The sequence below is a fragment of the Chinchilla lanigera genome, unplaced genomic scaffold (assembly GCF_000276665.1).
Source record: "Chinchilla lanigera isolate Chin_1 unplaced genomic scaffold, ChiLan1.0 scaffold00034, whole genome shotgun sequence".
Classification (NCBI taxonomy): Eukaryota; Metazoa; Chordata; class Mammalia; order Rodentia; family Chinchillidae; genus Chinchilla; species Chinchilla lanigera.
The window spans coordinates 5,878,611-5,900,216 of record NW_004955435.1 but is presented as its reverse complement, the minus strand read 5'-3'; the positions used below and the strand labels follow the sequence as shown (position 1 = coordinate 5,900,216).

Below are 21,606 nucleotides of genomic sequence, written 5' to 3'. Positions count from 1 at the left end.
CTTAAAAAACAGCTCATCCCTTAACATCTTTTGTCTTAAAAGAAAAATAACACACATGCCATAGGTTCGCTGTCACTGCTGTAGAGTATATTTTTCCTACTTTTACTTGGCCCAAACCTGCCCTGCAGTGTCTCTTTTCCTACCTGTAGAAATGTAAAATGCTATTTTTTGAGCTTGTTTTGTTCAATTCTCTGTGCAAGACAAGAAGAACCTAGAAATAACCTCTGGAAAGAGATTTCAGAAACTCAGAACCTGATAACAGTCCCACACACCTACTAAGTGTGAGGAAGGAACAGGATTTAAACACAGGCCAAACCAGCTATTGTGGTTACTTAACGTACTTCCTTTTAGGTAGGAAAAATCTTTGTACAGAAAAAATTCCAGTGATATTTCTGCTGTCTCAATTCTGTTGCAAGAAAGTTGTTTGTTTGTTTTTGCAGTATTAGGAATTGAACCCAGGGCCTTCCTCCTGAGCTATATTTCCAGGAATGCTCCTGCCTCAGCCTCCCAAATAGCTGTGATTACAAGCATGTACCACATGCAGCCTGGGTTGCATAGAAAGTTTAAAGCCAGCATGCACTGCATAGAGAGATCCTGTCTAAAAATAAAAAGAAGGAGGAGGAGAAGGAGAAGAAAGAGGAGAAGGAGGAGAAGGAGGAGAAGGAGGAGAAGGAGGAGAAGGAGGAGCAGGAGGAGCAGGAGGAGAAGGACGAGGAGGAGGAGAAGGGGCTTCATATCTTGATGTTTTCCATGGAAACCAGACTTCAATTGCACAATCAGTTCTGACTGTTATCACACTCTGAAATTAACACTGATATGGTGGTAATTGCTATGTCTATGTTGAAATGAAGTAGAAAGAAATCACAGGAAAATAGGCACTAGAACAGAAACTATGTGGGAAATCAAAGCTCAATTCCAGAAAAAAAAAGGGAAATTTTAAAAAAGGAAATTGCAACCCTAATCAGTACTTTAGCTGAAGTAAGCATTTTTAATGTCAAAAGAACCCTTAAGCTTTGTGTAATCAAAGTAAAAAACAAAATGGGCCAAATTGCATAAAAATAAGTCCCTTCTTGCATTTCCAGTGACATTACAAACCACAAAAGTCTACACCATCTACTTAAATTATAGCCTGTTGTTTTTTTTTTTTACCCTCTCTGGGTTGTTTGGTCAAGGACCACCGCCCTACATGAACATCTACCATGCCCTTCTGCTTTGATCTCTAGTTCCCTCTAAATTCAGCAGACATTCACACTGCTACAGAAGCAAAATCATTGTCCATTCAAAAACTTGCATTCCACTTATCCCAGAAATAAAAATTAGCAAGGGCCAATACCCCAAGAGTCCAGAGAAAATCTAGCTTTATCTACAAGAAATGAAGCTGGAGGCATAAAAAGGAAATATAACCCCAAAGACAAATGGTTTGCTTTTGATCACTGCTCTTGCTGATGTCACTATGATTTTGAAATATTGAGAGGAACAGGGAAATGGCTGGGAGCTGGGAGTCAGTCACTTATCTGTAAAACGAGACAGTTGGATACGGTAATCTCTAAGGTCCCTTCCAACTTGAGTCTTCTATCGTAAGCCGGAGCATGCCGGAGGAACTTTTCCTGGCCTCACTGTGTAACAGAAAAGCAAAGCCCAGCTTCTATGGTCACCGTGGTCATGCGGCTCAGGGGAAGTCTCAGATTCTTTATACTCAGCAGACAGAAAGTAACATGGACTTTGTAGGAGCGTTATGTTCAGCTAGTTGAAAAATGGGAAACTCGGACCTACTAATACATTTTTTCAGCTTTTAATTTTTAAGGAATTGTATTTTTCAGTACTGGGGATTTAACCCAGGGTCTCTGCCTTGAGCTACCTTCCCAGCCCTTTTTGTACTTTTTATTTTTGAGGCAGGGGCTCATGAAGTCACTAAGTTGCCCAAGCTGGGTTCAAACTTGTGATCTTTCTGCCTCAGCTTTCCAGACCGCTGGGATCACAGACATGTAGCACCATGCCCAGCTTTGAAAGGATGAGTAAAGGAAGACAAACTCGGGACTAGTATTCTGAACATTCCCTACAGGGAGCATACCACGTGCCTATCTGATTTTTCCATTATGTACAAGAGCGCACCTTTCAGAAAGGTTGAGATACTATTGTTGTGCGTCCATCACCTCCAGATGGTGGAAATTGAAGGGCTAGGTTATCGCATGCAGATGTGTGCTAGCCTTTGATGATCAGATCAGATAGTTCCACCGGGAGGTCTTCCCTCACCTGCCCATTGGAGGCATAAGTAGATTTAGTAGGAGGTCTCCCCTTACACCAAAGGAGGCCGAAGCAGAATGATCACAGGTTTGAGGACAGCCTGTCTCAAAATAAAAAGTAAAAAAAGACTAATGTTGTGGTTTAGTAGCCAACTGCTTGCCTAACGAGCTCAAGCTTCTGGGTTTGAGGCAGGCCCAAAGTAAGAAAGACAGGTACAAAGGAGACAAAATGGTTATTTTCAAATTGTATTTTTGGGGCTGGGGATTTAGCTCAGCGGCACAAGCGCTTGCCTGGCAAGCGCAAGGTCCTGAGTTCAATTTCCGGTACCAAAAAAACTGTGATCAAATTGTACTTTTAAGAAAACTGCAGCTTCAGGACACAATCAGTTATTCAAGATTACAAAGCCCTCTTTCCTCTTCCAGGAATTTCAGCTCCAAAAATTCCCAGGTCATAAAGGTACAATGAACCCATACGTTGTGCCTGGGCTTCTGACCTGTAAATGAAGCCTGCTGCGCTTAGATACAACCTTTCACAAGTCCACAGACTCCCACTGCTAAGGAAGTAACACTGGGCTGGAGATACAGCTCAGCTTCACAACCACATGGCTGGCAAGCACAAAGTCCTGAGTTCGATTCCCTGTACCAAAAAAAACGAAGCCAGTAAGGAAGCAACACTAGCAGCAGGACACTCTGTCTCTAAGCTTCAAACACGTGCAATTGTGTTTTGTTCTGACATAGCCCAAAGGGTAACCTGACAGACCGTGGAGATAGCACCCTAGATCCTCCATCTTGAGGAATCCCACAAAACAGGACACAGCCTCTCATCTCTCCTTCCCTTCCCTTCTCCCTTCCGAGTCTGTGTGTGTCTTCGATTTTGCATAGTAAATCTACTTATGCCTCCAACTGACACACCCAAAAGCACTCTTTGGTCCTGTGACAGGTTAAACCGCTAGTGATGGAAAAAAAAGCAGAGGTCTCCCCAACCTATAATCCTGAAATCTGCAACTTCAGCTGGCCTGTCCCTCCACTGTGCCACACCTGTCACACCTCGAGGCCTCCAGAAGAAAACAGCCCCAATGTGGGACTGATTTAGTACCTCCTGGGTTCAGAAGCTGAACCCAGGTTAAGTAGCTCAGGGATGAGAGCACATTTGTTCCAATTTATATCAGGTGTCAAAATGGGAGCCCTAAATCATTTGTTACTATCGTGTCACATTTGGCCTACATACAATTCTTCTTTTTTAAAAACTGAATTAGTGATCTGGGCATATTTTGAGACAGGATTTGGCTACATTGCCTAAGCTGGCCTCAAATTTGCAATCCTCCCGCCTCAGTGTCCTGAGTAGCTGGGATTATAGGCATGCACCGCCACACCCAGCAGTCACACAGCTCTGGACCTTAGCAAAGTTAAAGAGATAGATCCTTTTCCCCAAGACCATAACTTAGCCCATTTCAGTCAAATTACCTTTGTGTCTCCATAGTGCTGCTTCCCAGGACGTAAAGGTTCACAGCCAAAGTGCTGGCCCCTGCATCAGGCCCTGCTTGTGGGAAAGGACTTGATGTGCTTATACTCTGATGTAAGTTTGTCCCATTAAAGAGCTCGTGCTTTGTTAGCCTTTGCTGAACCTTGGCAGGGCCTCTTCATTCTCTTACAAGTAAAAAGCAAGACTCTGCACTGGATTGTTAATGCATCTTGGTGAGACCCATGAAATGTGTGTGCCTTGCATCGTAGGGGCAGCTGCAGCTCCTGGGGATGCCTTGCAGCTCACAAACATGGGAAGCAAAGCTGCACCCTCCTCACCAACAAATGGATGAGTGAATGAGTGAGTGAACTGGGGAAGGAGAAACGACACTGCCAACTTCGTTCGTTTAGCTCGGATGTTACAGCCTCTGAAACAAGCATGAATGCCAAGGATTTCCTACAGATTACAGAGAAACTCAGGGAGCGAGCTATCAAGGGCCAACACACAGAGAAGCTACAGCAATCCCTGAGGTGTAAAACTTCCTTTGTGTGGAATACAAAGTCCTCTTTTTCCTCTGGACAGATTTACATGAAAGTGAGGATGAAGTACAAGGACTTTCAACAATAATAAAATGTCCTTTAGTCCAAACAGAAGTTCCCTGCCTGTTGCCTGTGAATTCTTAATTGATAACGAAATGCAAAGCCTAATGTAAATTCACTATACGCACACAGACACCCGATTTCATAGGAGGGCGAATTCCGTAACCACAAGCAACACCAGCGCCAGGGCCAGAGTGACTGACCCGTCTGTCTCAGCTTGACGAGAAACAGCTGAAAATCGCCTTCACCCGGGAACAAATCGTAATACTTGACCACAGCGTGGTTGTTTTAAGTGAAACTCATCTCTCATGTGCTTTTTTCTTCAATGTTTATTCGATTCCTCCAAATTCCCAGTGGGTTTATGTTATCCATGGGTCAAAAATTATGTATAAAGAATTATTTCTTATAACAGATAGTGGTCATTAAAGAATTATGATGATTATGTATATCTCCTCCTTTTTAGACATGATCTTGCTGTGTAGCTCAGGCTGGCCTCAAACTCAAGATCTTCCTGCCTCAGCCTCTCATGTACTGGGATTACAGGACAACACATGTGTGGCTTTCAAAAAGCCAACTAGCTGCTTTTCTCTCTCTCTCTCTCTCTCTCTCTCTCTCTCTCTCTCTCTCTCTCTCTCTCTCATTTCACTCTGCCTCCCTTCCTCCCTCCTTCTTTCCACTGTATTATGAGAGGACAAAAGACCCTGTCTAGATATTAGTACTTTGATATTGGACACCCCAGCCTCCAGAGCTATGAGTCAATAAATATCACCTATCCAAAGAGCAAAACGGCAGCGGGCATGGTGGCACACCCCTGGAGTCGCAGCTCCTTGGAAGGCTGAGGCAGAAGAATTGCAAGTTTGAGGTCAGCCTGGGCAATTTAATGAGATGCTGTCTCAAAATAAAAGAACAAATTTAAAAATACCTAGGATGTAAGTCAGTGGTAGAGTAACCCAGGATTCACTCACCAGTTTTGCCAAAAACAAAGAAAAAATTATTGTCCATTCCTTCAGCTTTAAATAATTCAGGTTTTCCAACAATGTTGAACTCTACATTGAATTAATATATTTATTCTAAATTCCTACTTTAAGGAGCAACTAGTGAGTTAATTCATTCCATTTCTGAGAGGGCAAGCAAAAGACTGAGCAATTTTTGTTTCTATAATAGAAAAGCTGATGTGTACTTAAGTGTACAAGATCTTACCAAGCCACTAGCAGTTAGCTGCTCTGAAAATATAGGGTTTTAAAACACCAGTTGTCCATATATACTCTAGTATCTAGCTTACCATTTCATGTGGACTTTATGAGAATGCCCAGCCAGTGTGGGCTTTGTGTTAGGCAGAAGCCAGCAAGGCAGCAAGTAGCGAAGTAGTAAAGCAGCAAACCGCAAGTGACAAGCACAACAGTAGCTGTCTTTCCGTGTCTTATTTCGCATCCGGGCCACTTGCCCTTAGGGCAGATAGCACTCACACCCAGGGTGCAGTGCCCTTAATCCCCGAATCTCACCGGGAGTCAGTCCAAGCATCACATCCCTAACCCCAGTATCACACACGAGGCTTTGGGGAGGGACAGCTGGATACAAGCCATCATGCGCTTTTTTACAAATGTAATAAAAACCTGCATACGTGTAGAAAAAGACACCAAATCCTAGAAATCAAAGTCTTCTCCTCACCTACAGGCCACAGATAACTTGGTGCAGCTCTTGTCTCCATAAACCCCTGGGAGAACAGAATGGTACAGTCCAGGAACCTTCTCTAGGTACGCTCTGGTGTCAGTTTCAGTGTATTAGCTTTTATCAAATTCCTTGGAAAATAAACAGAAAGCAGAATCTATTTCGCACAAGTCCCCTACAGATATTTAAACTATTGAAATACATTTCAAGTTTTGCAAATCAGGCCTATGACTTTAAATCATAGGTCACAACATAAAACACTGAATAAGCATAATTTTAAAAAATTAATAATATAAATGTATCAAAGGATACCATGCATAAAACTATTCCCAAACTAGGTGTTGTTATACAGACTCTTTTGCTCTTTATATTAGAATAATAAAATAATAATTGCTGTCTTCTAAGATCCTTATAATTGCTCAGCTACTAAGGTGCTAATATAAAATGCAGCTGGGAAAAATAAATAGAATTCAGCTGGGAAAAATGTTGACCTAAAATATGTAGCCAACCGAGGCAAAGTCTTTTCTCAGTTGAATAATCTAGGAATTCATTGATACTCTCAATTTGCTTTGCATGTGAGAATGGGAATATGAAAATCTGTGTTTTTCTAAAAGCTGCTTTGACTGGCATCAGATAAGGAAGAGAAACCAAGAACTACTTGTGCAGGTGGCCACATGAAGTCCACTGAAGCAGAACAGCATGTGAGCGCTAACCACTATTTCTGGTCCTGCAGAGGGGCCGCAGGGGCTTGGTGAGAGAATAATCTCTAGGCATATGACAAGTCATTTAGTACTTGTCTCTTATTTTAGAACAGAAATTTACTAGTGACTTTAATTTGTTTTTCTCTCTGAAGTGTCTAGACAGAAGCAAGAGAAACTCTGAAGTTAGAAATAAATATGCATCCTTTGTGAAAAAAAATAAAATAAGATAAAATAACCTCATGTCCTGATAAGGAGATCTGGTGAGCAGACTTCTGTGCTACTGCACTCGTGTGTGTGTGAGTGTGTGGGAGAGGACTGGGGTTTGAGCCTAGCGCTTTTGCACTGAGTTACATCTCAAGCCTTTTACAAAATTTTTCAGAAAGGATATCATCAAGTCAATAAGGTGCCCAGGCTAGACTTGGATTTGTGATCCTCCTGCTGCAGCCCTCCAGAGCGCTGGGTTACAGGTGTGCCCCACCATGCCCAGCTCTGGGCATTTCTGAGAGTCCTTCCTATAAACACGCCCAATGAATGTGAGCCCGCCAATCTGTGCTCAGCGGCCCTGCTGAGGAAGACAGACCTGCAGAATTCTTGGGTTGCACAAGGACTTAGCCTCAGTCCTCTGGCTTCACGTAGTCACTGAACACACAGTACACAAAGACTTACAGCGGCTCCCTCCTGAAATCTTCTGTGATTTGCCTCACGGTAACATTGATAATTAAAGGCACTCATCATGTTTCCTCTGAAATTATGCACTTTTATTTCCTTTTTTTAAAAAATCTGAGATGAATAAAGATACCATCTAAGGCAGGTGTGGTGGCCCATATCCATAATCCCAGTACTCACGGAAGCTGAGGCAGGAGGATTGCAAATTTAAGCCCAACCTAGGCAATTTAGCAATTTAGTGAGACCCTGTCTCTCGAAATAAAAATTTGAAAAAGGGTGAGGTATACAGCTCACCGTGAGAGCTCTAGGTTCAACCCCTAGTATCACCAAAAAAGAAAAAAGCAAGGTACCACCTAGGACTTACTCAAATGTAGACTTCATTTGCACATTGTAACTCAAGGGATTCCGCTCAGCCTGGTTCACACGACTGCTCTAGAAAGAAAGCACAGCGAAGATGGACAGGAACTGAAAACCGGGCTGAACACTGTGATTTCATAGTTGCTTCTTTTTTGCAAGGGGGCGGGGGAGGGGAGTTGTTGGTTTGATTTTTTTTTCCCGGTACCAGGAATCAAACTCACGACTTTGTGCTTGCCAGGCAGGCGCTGTGCCGCTGAGCTAAATCCCCAGCCCCTATAGTTGCTTCTTTATCACTCCGAACCCAGAACCATCTGAAAAGTAGAATGCAAATACTGATATTTACAACAGTGTCTAATTACACAAGTGGCTCTCGTTCCACGGATGAATTAATTCTCCATTATTTAATTTTGTTACTTAGAAATGTTTGTTAAATAAAACACAAAGATGGAAAACTGCCAACATTCATCACATTTGCTAAGTGAAATTATGGCCACACTGCTAAAGAATGCACTGTGTTAGGGGAAGTGGAGGGCGGTGAACAAAGCCATAAAAAAAAAAAAAAGAACTAACTTCTTGCAGCGTGGGGACTCCGGGACCCCACAGAGAAGGGACCACTGAAGCGTCGGAGTTGGAAAACCAAGTCGTACAAGCTCCATCCACCCACCGTGCACCCCTGTATCCGCAGCACCCAACACGGGCAAGCACTCGTGCTGGAGGGAGACGCGAGTGGATACGCGAGGGGAGCAGGAGACCACAGCCTCGCTCCCTCCGCCTCTTCCCTCTTCCTCGTCAGCAACAGAGCAGCAGAAAGCAAAGCAGCAACAGGGACAGAGCCGTGGGGAGGCAGATAAGCAACATAGCACCTCGTCGGTTCAGGCAGGGCTGCCCCTTCGCTCTTACTTCCACTCTTGTATCACAGCTCGCCGCTCACCGTGTCACACCTCTCCTGGCTCTACCTGGAGCCAGCTGAAGAACAAACCCTCAGTCAGGGCTGCAAAGCAAACGGTGTGCACAGCGTTAAGGTTTCACAACCTTCAAAGGCAAAAGCCTCTTCTCCATGACATTTGTGTCTCAGCCCATTACTTCTTTTTTTTTTTTTTTTTTGGTCAACTTGACACAGGGTGTGGCTATGTAGTTCAGTTGGTCTTGAGCTCACTTTGTTGCCCAGGCTGGTCTCGAACTTGCAGCAATCCTCCTGCCTCAGCCGCCCAAGTGCTGGGATGCCAGGCGTGCACCACCACTTCTAACAAAGCAGTGCTCTCTCCCATTGCCCGTGTTACAATCTGACTGAATGCCTCTTATAGGTTTGGTTGTGCGGTTGTGGTAGAAAATGCTTTGGCACACTCCAGGGTGTATGTTTCCAATGCTGAAGTGTGTTTCCGTGTTTTTGCCAGTCCATGGAGATCCATTCTTAGCTGGGCCTGCTGGGTGCATGTCTGTAATTCCACCACAGTGGGAGACTGAGGCACTGGAATTGCAAGTCCAAGCACAGCCCAGGAAACTTACTGACTTGGCAAGATCTTGTCTCAAAATAAAAAATAATAATAATAATAAAGTTCTGGCATGCCGCACAGTATGAAGGTCCTGCGTTCGATCTCCAGTACTGTAAAAAAAAAGTCTATTCTTCATAAGGTGATTTATAACCCTCCATATATTTCTTTTTGTTTATAATTAATAACAACATATTGTATACTTTAACACTGCTAAGTAAATTTTAAATGTTCTAACTTCATACATACAAAAAGATGTGCAGTAATACATATGATAAATAGCTTGATTTGACCATTCCACAGCTAGATATATCTCAAAACACCATTTATACACGATGAATGTGTACAATTTAACTTGTCCTTGTATTCTTTTTTCTGTCCCTTCTCCCCCCACCCCATTCCAAGTTTCCCATTTGAACATTTTCTTCCCATTTTCCAGTATCTATTATACATTTTGATCCTTATTTGTATTCTTGGTTTCTCATATCAGATAAACTATATGATATTTAAACTTGTGTGTTGGGGCTGGGGATTTAGCTCAGCGGCACAGCACCTGCCTGGCAAGCGCAAGATCATGAGTTCAACTCCCGGTACCGGACCAAACAATAAAAATAAAAAAATAAAAATAAACTTGTGTGTCTTATTTATGAAGTCTGTGCCTACACCTACATTTTCAAGAATATGGTCTCAAGGTGCATCCATTTGGCTAGAAATGTCTCAAGCTTATCCTTCTTTATGTCAGAGTAGTACTCCATTGTATAAAAAATATTCTTTAACCATTCATCAGTTAATGGACATTTTGGCTGTTTCCAAGATTGAGCTATTACACACTGTGCTGCTATAAATATGGGTGTGCATAAATTGCTGTGGTATGATGCTTTTAACTCTTTTAGGAAGATATCAAGAAGGGCAATAGCTGAGCTAAATGGAACCTCTAGTTTCCATTTTTTGAGGGATCTCCATACTGATTTCCACATTGGTTGCACCAGTCTACACTACCACCAATACTGGATTAGGGTTCCTTTTTCCCTACAGCCTTACCAGGATTTGTTATTGGCTATTTTCTGTTCTTTCTGGGGTCAGATGGAATCTCAGTGTTGCTTTAATTCGCATCTCTCAAATGACAAGTGACGTTGAACATTTGTTATATATTTATTTGCCATTTCTGTTTCATCTGAGAAACGTCTATTTCAGAGGACCATTTTTTCAACTGGGTCATTAAATTTGGGGAGTCTGAAATTTTGAGTTCTTCATATATTCTAGATATTAGTCCTTTGTCTGTGGAACAGCTGGCAAAAGTTTTATCCCACACTGAGGGTTGTCTCCTCACTCTGTCGGTGGTTTCTTGCGCTGTGGGAAAGGTTTTTAACAAGATGAGATCCCAGTCATTGATTCTTTGTGATAGCTCCTGTGCAATTGGGACTTTGTTCATAAAGTCTTTACCTACACCTGCATCTTCAAGAGTTTTACCTAATCTATCATCCAGCAGATTTAGTGTTTCTGTTGTAATATTTAGATCTTTAATCCATTCAGATTTTAATTTAGTGCATGGTGAAAGATATGGGCCTAGTTTTCATCTGTGACATGTGGAAAGCCAGTTTTTCTAGCACCATTTATTAAAGAGACCAACTTTCTTCCAGTGAAGGTGTTTAGCCTCTTTGTCAAAGATAAGGTGGCTGAGTATGTCTGGATTTGTTTCTTTATCTTCTAATCTGTTCCACTGATCCTTGGGTTTATTTTTTTGCTAGTACCATGCTGTTCTTATCACAGTACCTTTGGGTCACAGATAAAATTAAAGAAGAAATTAGACAGTTTCTACAATTAAATGATAATGCCACTATAACATACTGGAATTTATGAGACACAGCGAAAGCAGTCCTAAGAGGGAAATTTATACCTGTGAATTCCCATATCAGAAAAACAGAGCAAGCTCAAATAAACAACCTAATATTGAACTTTCTAGAAAAGGAAAACCAAGTTAAGCCCAAAGGTCATACAAACGAGATTATACAAGATCAGAGCAGAAATTAATGCAATTGAGACAAAGAAAATAACACAAAGAATCAATGAATGGAAGAGGTGGTTCTTTGAAATATAAATAAAATTGATAAACCCCTAGCCAATCTTATCAAAAAAGGGAAAGAAAAGATTCAAATCCACACAATCAAGAACGAAAAGGATAAAATCACAACAAATCTTGCAGAACTATAGAAGATCATCAATACCTTCTTCCAGAACCTGTATTCTAACAAGACAGAAGACATAGATGAAATGGACAGATTCCTAGATATATATGAATTGCCAAAGCTGAATCAAGAAGATATAAAAATTCAAAATAAATTAATATCAGTCAATGAAATTGAAAATGTAATTAAAAACCTACCAATAAAGAAAAGCCAAGGCCCTGACAGATTCACTGCTGAATTCTACAAGAAATTTAGAGAAGAAATTAGAAATTAGAAGAAATTAAGAAATTAGAAGACCTAATGTTGCAACTTCTCAAACTCTTTAATGAAACTAAAAGGGAAGCAAAACTCCCAAATTCATTCCTGGAAGCAAGCATTACCCTGATACCAAAACCAGAAAAGGATCCAACCAAAAAGAGAGCTACAGGCCAATCTCCCTAATAAACATAGGGGTAAAAATCTTCAGTAAGATACTGGCAAATAGAATGCACCAAATCGTTAAGAAGATTATGCACCATGACCAAGTAGGATTCATCCCAGAGATGCAGGTATGGTTCAACATATGCAGATCAATAAATGTAATATACCATTTCAACAGTGCCAAGGATAAAAACACAATCATCCTAATAGATGCAGAAAAAACACTTGACAAAGTCCAACCCCCTTTTATGATTAAAAAACCCTGCAGGAAAGTGGACTAGAACACTATTATCTCAATCTGATAAAGTCTGTCTATGACAAACCATCAGCCGACATCATACTAAATGATCAAAGACTGAAAGCTTTCACTCTAAAAAAAAGGAACAAGACAAGGATGTCCACTGTCAACACTCCTGTTTAATATATTTCCGGAAGCACTAGCCAGAGCAATTATACAAGAGAAAGAATAAAAAGAATAAAGATAGGAGAGGAAGAAGTTAAATTATCATTATTTATGAATGACATGATACTCTACATAGAAGATCCCAAAAACTCCACCAAAAGACATCTGGATTTAATAACCAAATTCAATACTGTAGCTGAATACAAAGTCAACATTCAAAAATCAATAGCATTCCTGTACACAAATCACAAACTCACTGAGAGAGAAATTAGGGAATCTACACTTTTCACAACAGCATCCAAAAAAAAAAAAAATCTGGGAATCAATATGACAAGGGAAATAAAGACCTCTATGCTGACAAGTACAGGACCCTAAAAAAAAGAATATTGAAGACAATATCAGATGTTGGCAGGAAGAAATAACATAGTGAAAATGGCCACACTTCCAAATTATTATACAGATTGAATGCAATTCCAATAAAATTCTAACAGCATACCTCACAGAATTAGGGGGTAAAAAATCCTACAATTCATTTGGAACCAGAAGAAATCCAGAATAGCAAAAGCAAAGCTGAGCAATAAAAGCAAGGCAAGGGGCATCGCAATCCCCGACTTGAAATTATACTACCCTCCGTATATCTCTAAGAGTGAAATATGAATGTCAATAAACTTTTATTGTGACAGTTTCATTATAGTGCTAGACTCTCCAGTAAAGAAGTTCTTGAGGGGTTACAAATACCAAAAGTAAGCCAAATTCTCAACCTATGGAAGCACAGGTATCATCAGGCGATGATTATTTAGCACTTTAATATTTTGGTTCTGGGATATGGCTAATACTCAAAGTGCATGTGTTCCTTCTATGGAACATGGGGTCTTTGGCCACACTGTATTGAACTCCCTGCAATCCTACCGTAATTTCACAAGGAAAGACCCATACAGCCTTTATCCTTAAACACAGAAATCTAACACATCCTTTTTTATTTCACAACTCTTGTGAGTATAGATGGCTAAGCTTAACCAAGTGCATACATCTGAGAAACCAACACCCCCCAAAATGAAGATACAGAGCACTGCTGATAACTTGGAAAGTTTCTTCCTTTCCAGTACTGCCCCTTCCAGCAGGCAACCACTGTGTGTCTATCTCCGTGGATTAGTTTTGTCTGTTCTTTTCATTGGTTTGTTTTTGAGGAAAGCCCTCAAAAACGTAGCCCAGGCTGGCCTTGAACTCATGATCCTCCTGCCTCAGCCTGTTGAATGCTGGGGTTTCCGGTGTGCACCACCAGCCCCAGCTAATTTTGTTACCCCTTAACTTCACATAAACAGAATTGTGCAGTGTGCTCTCTTTTGTGGCATAATTCTTTCAATTTAAGAGTTTTGTGATTCAGACAGATTGTTGGAAGTTTTAGCAGTAGTTCCTTTTTTAAACTGTTGAACAGTATTCCACTACGTGAGTGTACCACAGTGCAAACTGTCTGTCATGTTTGCTACCGGGTGCAGAAAGCTCAGTTTCCCTCTTCAGTAGCTGCACAGCAAAGGCCGCTAGTGTCCCTAGTTTCCCTGTGTCCTCTGAGAAGCTCTACTCAGTCTGGGGTTTTCCAGCAGTTGTTGATTTGCATCTAGTTATCCCAGGTCTCAGACGCCAGTATTGGTGTCAGCTGATGACAGACCGTCTGATCCAGCGTCCCCTTGCAGTTCAGGGCACGTGCACGGCCCAGACTCGGGTTGCACCGGTGTGACCCCAGGCAGTAGGGTATAGGCAAAACCCAGATACGAACTGCAGGGTTGACAGTTTGTGAACCACCTGATTCTGCGCCTCCAGTCAGTTCAGGACACATACAGGAACCAGATGCGGGCCGGACCGACAGCAATCACAGACTGCCCATGCCTGCGACCCCCGCAAGGGGTCCGGGAGCAAGTAAAGCGTGGACTGATCCATGGGACCAGCAGCTCTTGGAGCAGTCGCTCACTCGGCGCAGGGCATGTGCAGGGAGGGCCCACACGCCAACCCCAGTGAGAGCAGTCCCCGGGCTTCTGAGTCTGTTTGTCCACTATCAACAGAGAAGCTGGTAGTTGGGTCCATGATGCTGTCTCAGTGTCAAAAAATGAAATAGTTCTTGTTCGTTCCAATCTACGGCCCACGCTTTGGCTTTTGCAGTGGCTGCATGTAGAGTTAAGTCTGAGTTTTAACCCTTCCATCCTTAAAGGGATCTGAACAAAAGCTTGGAAGTAGTAGGAATCACTTGAGTTTAAGCCAAAAGAAAAAAAAAAGCACTACAAGCAAGAGACAGGATGTATTAAGAGACAGATCTCCAACATGAGCCAACATTACTCTGAGTCTTGGTGCTTGTCAAAGACTGTGAAGAGAGCGAATTAATTATAGGTCTCCCCCTTACTTTTGTTTTCCTCGTACTTCTTCCAGCTCTTTGGATCATTGGTTAGAAATCCTCCGCAGGCCGGGGGAACATACCTGTAATACCACCACATGGGAGACTGAGGCAGGAGAACCACCAAGAGTACGATACCAGGCTGGACTACGCAGTGAATTCCAGGCCGGCCTAACTATGTAGTGCGAACTTATGTCAAACAAATAGAATACAATCCTTGCTCTTTGTAGAGAATATAAAGGCATTTATTTATTCAACTCAACCTTGCTAGTAGCCTGAAAAGATGACTCTAGTTCCGACTAGTATGGCAGTGAAGGCAAAGGTATATACAAAAGAGTGCTTCAAGTCTCTTTCTTTGGATCATGTAAAATACACATCAAAAAAGCAGGAAGGAAGATTAGAGGAAATGATGCAATTTATTATGACTTCTCATCAAGAATTCACTGTGTTCCTAAGGGAAGAATACTCTAATAGGTCCTACAAAGTTTCCTTTACTTAATTGTAATTACTCCCTCCGTGCACTTATAACTTATTTAGGGAAAAAAATGAAGCTAATCTGGAAATAAATGAGATCAAATCTAGTTTGATCCAATTAGTTAGGTGCCCACAGAAAACTCAATTCCAGATGAGAAGCATTGACCGCAAGTGGGGCCTTCTGGTACTATCCCTTGCTTCTCACTGGAAAATGGGACTCAGGTAATACTGAGAATTACCTGAATTTCAAGGCCTTTCTGTACAATTTCCCCAGTGCAGCCCATGAATTATTCTTTCAAAGCAGTAGCTCCCAAATACAGCTCCACTTGGAATTGGCTAGAAAAAGCCACAGAGCTCAGGGATACAGGTAATGTGGACACACACACACAACAGCAAGCAAACTTGCGGAAGTACATAGAAAGCACAGTGTAGTTTGAAAGCATAAGTATACACACCGGATATAACTTAAACACAGGCAAACTCCATGCCAGGAGTGACTCTACTGTAACTCAAAAAGAATTAAATTAAGATCTTTACATCAGAACTTTTACATTGGAGAAAAAATTACAGGTGCCATAAATAACTTAAGTGCTGATGTTTATTAAATAGAACCCAGTAACGAGTGACATGAGCTCAAAAGTACTACTGTAAACTTCTGGGTTGATATTACTAGAGTGACTTTTATTAAAGAACCACAGTTTTCTCCTTGTAAAAATCTAGAAAGCGAGAACAACAGTTTGTCTTATATAAGACTTTGATTTGAGTGCTCTGCAAAATTGTAATCAAACTTATGTTGCTAGGGATAGAGTATTTTGCGATGTCATTTTTCTAACCATTCTAACATTTTGAGCCACTTGAACTTTTTATATTGCCCTATATACTTCATGTCACTTAAACAGTATGTTTTGTAATCAAAATTTTATATGTATACATTTTAATATGAGCATATAATCACTGAGATTTTTCTCAATCCTTCATAGAATATGCTCAATTAAAACCAGATATTCACCTTAGGATAAAACCAAGGGTTCCTTCATCTTAGCTATCTTTCTTGGATACGCGCTGCCCGGAATTTCCAGGGAGAAAGCACACGACGTGCTCTCAGGTGGGGAAGTGAGTGCCCCCTCCCTGGCACAGCCAGCCCCCCCATATCCCATCGTCTCCGTGTCATGAGTCACCATCGTGCTTAGGAAGATAAGAGTACAAACCATTTCATCATCCACTGAAACAAAATGGACACTTTTCCATTATGCTCCGCTCTGTAATGAAAGTTCTAGGAAGTGAATGTAACATGAAATCATTCCTTCCGCCTCAGCAGACAGATGGACAGAGGCATTCCAGTTTGTTCCCAGCCTTTTGTCTTTGGAGCATTTTTGGCATTTCCTTCAGGAAACTGGAGGTTGTGACCTAAGGTTTCCTTAGTGAATACACTTCTGTTTCCCACAGTTAACCTTACCCAGAAATGACATCTACCCTGTTAGGTGAGGTTTATCTCCGTGTCCCAACTGTGTCCTGTGCATATTCAACGGCACTTGAAAGCACAGAAATCCTGAAAATAACAATAAGGCTAAAGAACCAAACACATCTAAATACTCTGACTCAGTCTCCCCAAAAGATGACAATAATACCAGAACAAGAGTTAGCTAATACTGTGATTCTTGCAAAGTACCCTGGTTTTCATTTTATAGTGGGAGAAATTAATGACCAAGAATGCTAAGGCTATCCAATACAGTGAATCAAGTTTTCAAATTGATGATCCTATTCTACTCAGCCTGGATTCTAGTTTGCCACTGCATATATACTGTATATTCCTTCATTTACAGGACAGATTGAAGAAACCAAAACAGTGCACTAAAAAATGTAAATGATTTAATATTATCTCACACCTGTAGCCCCGCTTGTCCAGCACATTGGTGGATGGCCCGAACGTACGCTTTTGTTGTCGTGCTTGGATTGATCACTGTGTGTCGTAATTCAAATGAGACTGACGACCACACTGTTCATTCTTTAAAAACCCGTGTTTTAAAACAGAATTATTATACTTAATTTAGCCTGGCTTGAATGCAATTTAAAAATTACATTTACTTGCTAATGTGGTATTTAGAAGGTTAGTGGTTTTTTTATCTCATTCATTTTCACTATTCAACACTAACTTATTGAAGTTTCTCTTCCTGAAAAAGACCACTTTCTAAACAAACCACAATTTTTTCACACCCTACTTAATCGAGGTGAAATCCTTTTAAAAATAACATAAATTTTCCCTTAACTTTGATTCCAAAGAACAACAGGGTCAAAGAGAAAATCTCAATCATGATTTTTAAAAATGCTCTTCACAAGGGGATCTTTAAAAAAAATCAGTTTATTAATGTTTAAAAGTTGATAAAGCTATGTGCAAAATGATCCACAAAAGTCAGAAACCTATTAAATACTATTTTTTTTAAAAAAAAACAAGACATTTCTTGGTTTAATTGCACTGAAAACCATACTAAAAAGACAGTAACATATTTTTATTCTTTGTGACATTTATACACACCTTCAATTTCTATCTAATGAACAGTTGTACTGAAAAAATTTCCACTGTTTCCTATCAGTTAAAGTAATGCTTTTAAGGGCCAAGAGACTGGTATTTTCTTAAGAAATACACATTCAGTGGTGTTAACACAAGTTAGAAAAAATCCAATGAAAGACCTCTGCTGAAACAAATACATTCAAAAATCATAGAAGGTACTTTTAACACAACCAAATACAACCATCCTGTCGGTTGAAACGAAATTACACAACACTCTGAAATACACATCAACAAAAGTGCCAAAGACAGATGTCGCATTTTTAGACAGTCATGAAGAAATCTCTCCTGGTTGACAGAAGTGCACTCCCAGTCAGTTTCCCCTTCTTCTGTTTGTCGCTCCTAAGACACTAAAGGTCCTGGCTGTCACCATTTAGATAAGGCGGACTTCCTCTGGCCGATTACGGCCACAATTGATATGACACTGCAACACATTTCATTGCAAAGATGTTTAAAAAAATCAAAGTGACTTCAAGCAAATTCCAAAAAAAAAAAAAAACTAATCCAGTTTATGTGGAAACTTTGGCCTCAGCAAATGAAATTGCTTTCCCTCTGCAACCACCTCTGTGCCTTCACAGCCTACCTACTCAGCACAGACTGCCTGCTGCCGATGACCAAGAGCAGCAAGCCGCAGTCGCTGTCTGACGAATGCCAGGTGGTTATAATATACAGTGAAAGGGTCTTGAGAGGGGGTGAAGGGGGCGGGAGGGCGGGCGCGGCAGAGGACGCCTTGGCAAGCAGAAGAGCACACACTCACGTGAGTCTGAGACCCAAGTGAAAGAACACATCACCTCCTCTATGCTCCAGACTGAGCGCCTTTCTCCTGGGACCGTACTCTTGGAGGAGGGGCCGAGCGAACCCTTTGGGAGCTTGACAATGCTAGACCTTTGGCTCAGTGCAAAATCAAAGCTCCAAAGGGAGAGGAAATAGGCTCCAGGCGGGGACCCGATCTCCACCCTTCCCAGTGCATTGTTCACAGGAACTAACTCTACCCACCAACTGCGGCACCGCCAGCCTGTTTGCGCTCCCCGCTCCTTCCTCCCTCTCTCTGGACCCCCGCAGCTCCTTGCTGGCCTCACTTGAGGCCCAGGGGCTTATTTCAAATGCTGGGGCGGTGGGCGGCCACGGAAGAGCACTTCCCGAAGATCAGCAGCTTCCAGCTTTAGGAAGAAGAGTTGACATTTCCAGAAGACATGATAGTCTCTGGGTTCTCCCCGTCGTCCTTCTGGGGGTGGGAGGAGTTGTCCGATTTACTGCGGCTGAATTCCACCCCTGCGATGATGGGCCGCTTGATTTTGCCGGCGGAGTCCCCACTGGCGCATTTACAGCAGGACATGATCCGGATGAAGGCGCGACGCATCTCCTTGTTGGTCAGAGTGTAGATGATAGGGTTGGTGCCCGAGTTCAGCACAGCCAGCACCAGGAAGTACTCGGCTTTGTAGAGGATGCTGCAGGTCTTCACCTTGCAGCCCACGTCCAGCAGGAGCAGGATGAAGAGAGGCGCCCAGCACGCGATGAAGGCGCTCAGGACGATGATCACCGTCTTCAGCAGCGCCAGCGACTTCTCGGTGCTGCGGCTGTTCTTAGAAACGTTCTTGCGGAAGGTGAGGCTGCGGCTGCGAGTCCTGACCAAGGAGTAGATCCTGCAGTACAGGATGACGATGGCGAGCAAGAGCAGAGTGAAGACCGTGGTGCAGAAGAGGATATAGTGTTTGCGGTAGAGCGGCAGCACGGTGGAGCAGCTGGCCAGCGAGCCGATGCAGTTCCAGCCCATGATGGGCAGGCCACCCAGCACGAGCGAGATGACCCAGCAGGTGCTGATGAGCAGGAAGGAGCGGGAGCTGTTGCTCCCGTTGTGCAGTTTCATCTTCAGCATGGTGATATAGCGCTCAATGGCGATGGCCAGGAGGCTGAACACCGAGGCAGACAGAGCCACAAACATACTTCCTTCCCGCAGAAACCACTGCCCGGGGGTGAGACTGTAGGTGGTGGCCCCAGACAACAGCAGGTTGGCTATGTAAGCCACGCCTGCCAACAGGTCTGAGAGCGCCAGGTTGCCTATGAAATAGTACATGGGTCGGTGGAACTTCTTGGTTTTCCAAATGGTCAGCAGGACAAAGATGTTCTCCAGGATGATGAAGCAACAGATGAGAATGAACACCACCGTGGTCAGCTTAATGCCGATCTCTTTGTCAGGGCCGATGTTCAGCTTTCCCGTGTAGTTGTAATGCAAGACTATGATGTCATGGTTGACATAGTCTGAGACCGGACTAAGGACAGCCCTGACGAGCGGGGTACTGGTGGAGCCCATAGTGCCGAGCTGTGTCCCGCAAGAACCGGGAAGGTGCCACTTCTCCAGACCAACGCTAGAGGGCCAGGTCCAAGCCTGCCTTCAGGGGCTGGGGAAATGGTTCAGTGAGAGAGATCCACGCTTTCTGTGTGGCTTTTCCTTGGCTGGAGAGGGCCTCAGAAACAGCAGCCTGAAGTCACAAAGAACACAGGGTTAGAAAAAAAAAGTCACCGCCCAGGGGTAGCTCCTTCTAGCTAAGGCATTGCTCCAACTTGGCCGTTTAGATAATGTTTTGAGGAGACTTGGGGAGAGCGCAAGAATTTTTTAACATCAAATTATTTCTAGAAAAAGAGGAAGAAAAACCAAAAAAAACCAAAAACTCACCCAGACTGAATTCCATCTGGATGAGAGGAAATCTCTCCTGGTAGTGACAACCACTTTAACGGAAACGGGAACCCCAAGAAGCGTGCGCAGCACCAACTCCACTCCCTCCCCTCTCGCCTCTCCGCACCCGCCCCTCCCTCTGACCGCCAGGCCCTCCGAGACCCCCTGCGGTGGCCGCCAGCTCAGCTGTCCTCACCACCAGCCCGAGGTCCCTACTCTGCAAAGATCCAACTGCGAAGCCTGAGGGCCCCACGCACACCTCCTCCGCCTACCCGCTCCACTCCCCGCTCACACACCGAGCGCCACCTCCTAATTGCCATGCAAGAAAATAGGTTTGCACGAAAATCTTTTGACAGCGTAATTTTCTGGGCTCTATTAATAACTCTCCCGGAGCAGGTGTGCTGGGGGTCCGAGGGTGCAGTGAGGTGTGGGCCCCCAGGCGCGCCCCAGCCTTGCGGTAAACAGGAAAGCTCAGCGCCTCGGAGAAGCAACTGCCTATTCTTTCTTCTTCTTTTTTCCCCCTGCAAGCTCAGTGCAACTATATTTAAAGGTGTTCAGTGAAAATCATTCGTAAGAGAGTGCAGCGAACCCCAGAAGTTTCATACACTAATTGAATGCCTACGAGTTTTTAGTTTAGCCAACACACACACACATACACACACACACACACACACACACAAAGCAAAGTTATACCACAAACGGTAACAGCATATGCCCCCGCATGCTAACTTCAAAGACAAAAACCTCTCTGCAGAAACACACACAAACAACGTCTGCTGCATTGCTCAACTTGCCTGGACAGCTTTATTTACTGTCATTCTCCTAGCACGGTGCCACCTCTCCCAGAGCTACGCACGGGAAGGAACAACACAGCACTAGACAGCAGAAGTGTCCGCTTAAGTTGTTCAAACGTTTCAGCGTAACGCCACTCTAGGGTAGAAGACACGAACGGGGGCGGGAGCGGCGGCCGGTCTCCGGGACAGCGCTCCCGCCGCCGCTCGGCATTTCCCCCTCCTAACCCTACACCCAGTCCTTCGGCAATGCGAGTTTAAACGCGTCCCCTGTCCCCGAGCTCTCCGTCTACAGGATTTCCAAAAACAAGCGTCTGACGAAAAGGCGGCTCCCGCTCCCTGCCCGGCCGGTGGGCTCCGCCGCTGCGGGCGAGCCGTCCCGACTCGGTGCACGCCGCCCGCCCCCAGAGCGAGCCCCCGCGGTCGGCTCCCGGGAGCCCGGCTCTGCGTGTTTTTCCAGCCCGCCCGGGATGGCTGTGTACAAAGTTTTCGTTTGATGCGGTTTAAAACTCCGTTTCTGACA

General features: G+C 43.4%; 1 protein-coding gene across 1 annotated transcript; it reads right to left on the bottom strand.

Moving 5' to 3' along the window:
- Nucleotides 1–17,393: 17,393 nt before the first annotated feature.
- S1pr1 (sphingosine-1-phosphate receptor 1) lies at nt 17,394–19,951 on the bottom strand. Its single transcript, XM_013516565.1, has one exon. The coding sequence runs from the start codon at nt 19,927–19,929 to the stop codon at nt 18,781–18,783; it is 1,149 nt and encodes a 382-aa protein (XP_013372019.1). The 5' UTR covers nt 19,930–19,951; the 3' UTR covers nt 17,394–18,780.
- Nucleotides 19,952–21,606: the final 1,655 nt, after the last annotated feature.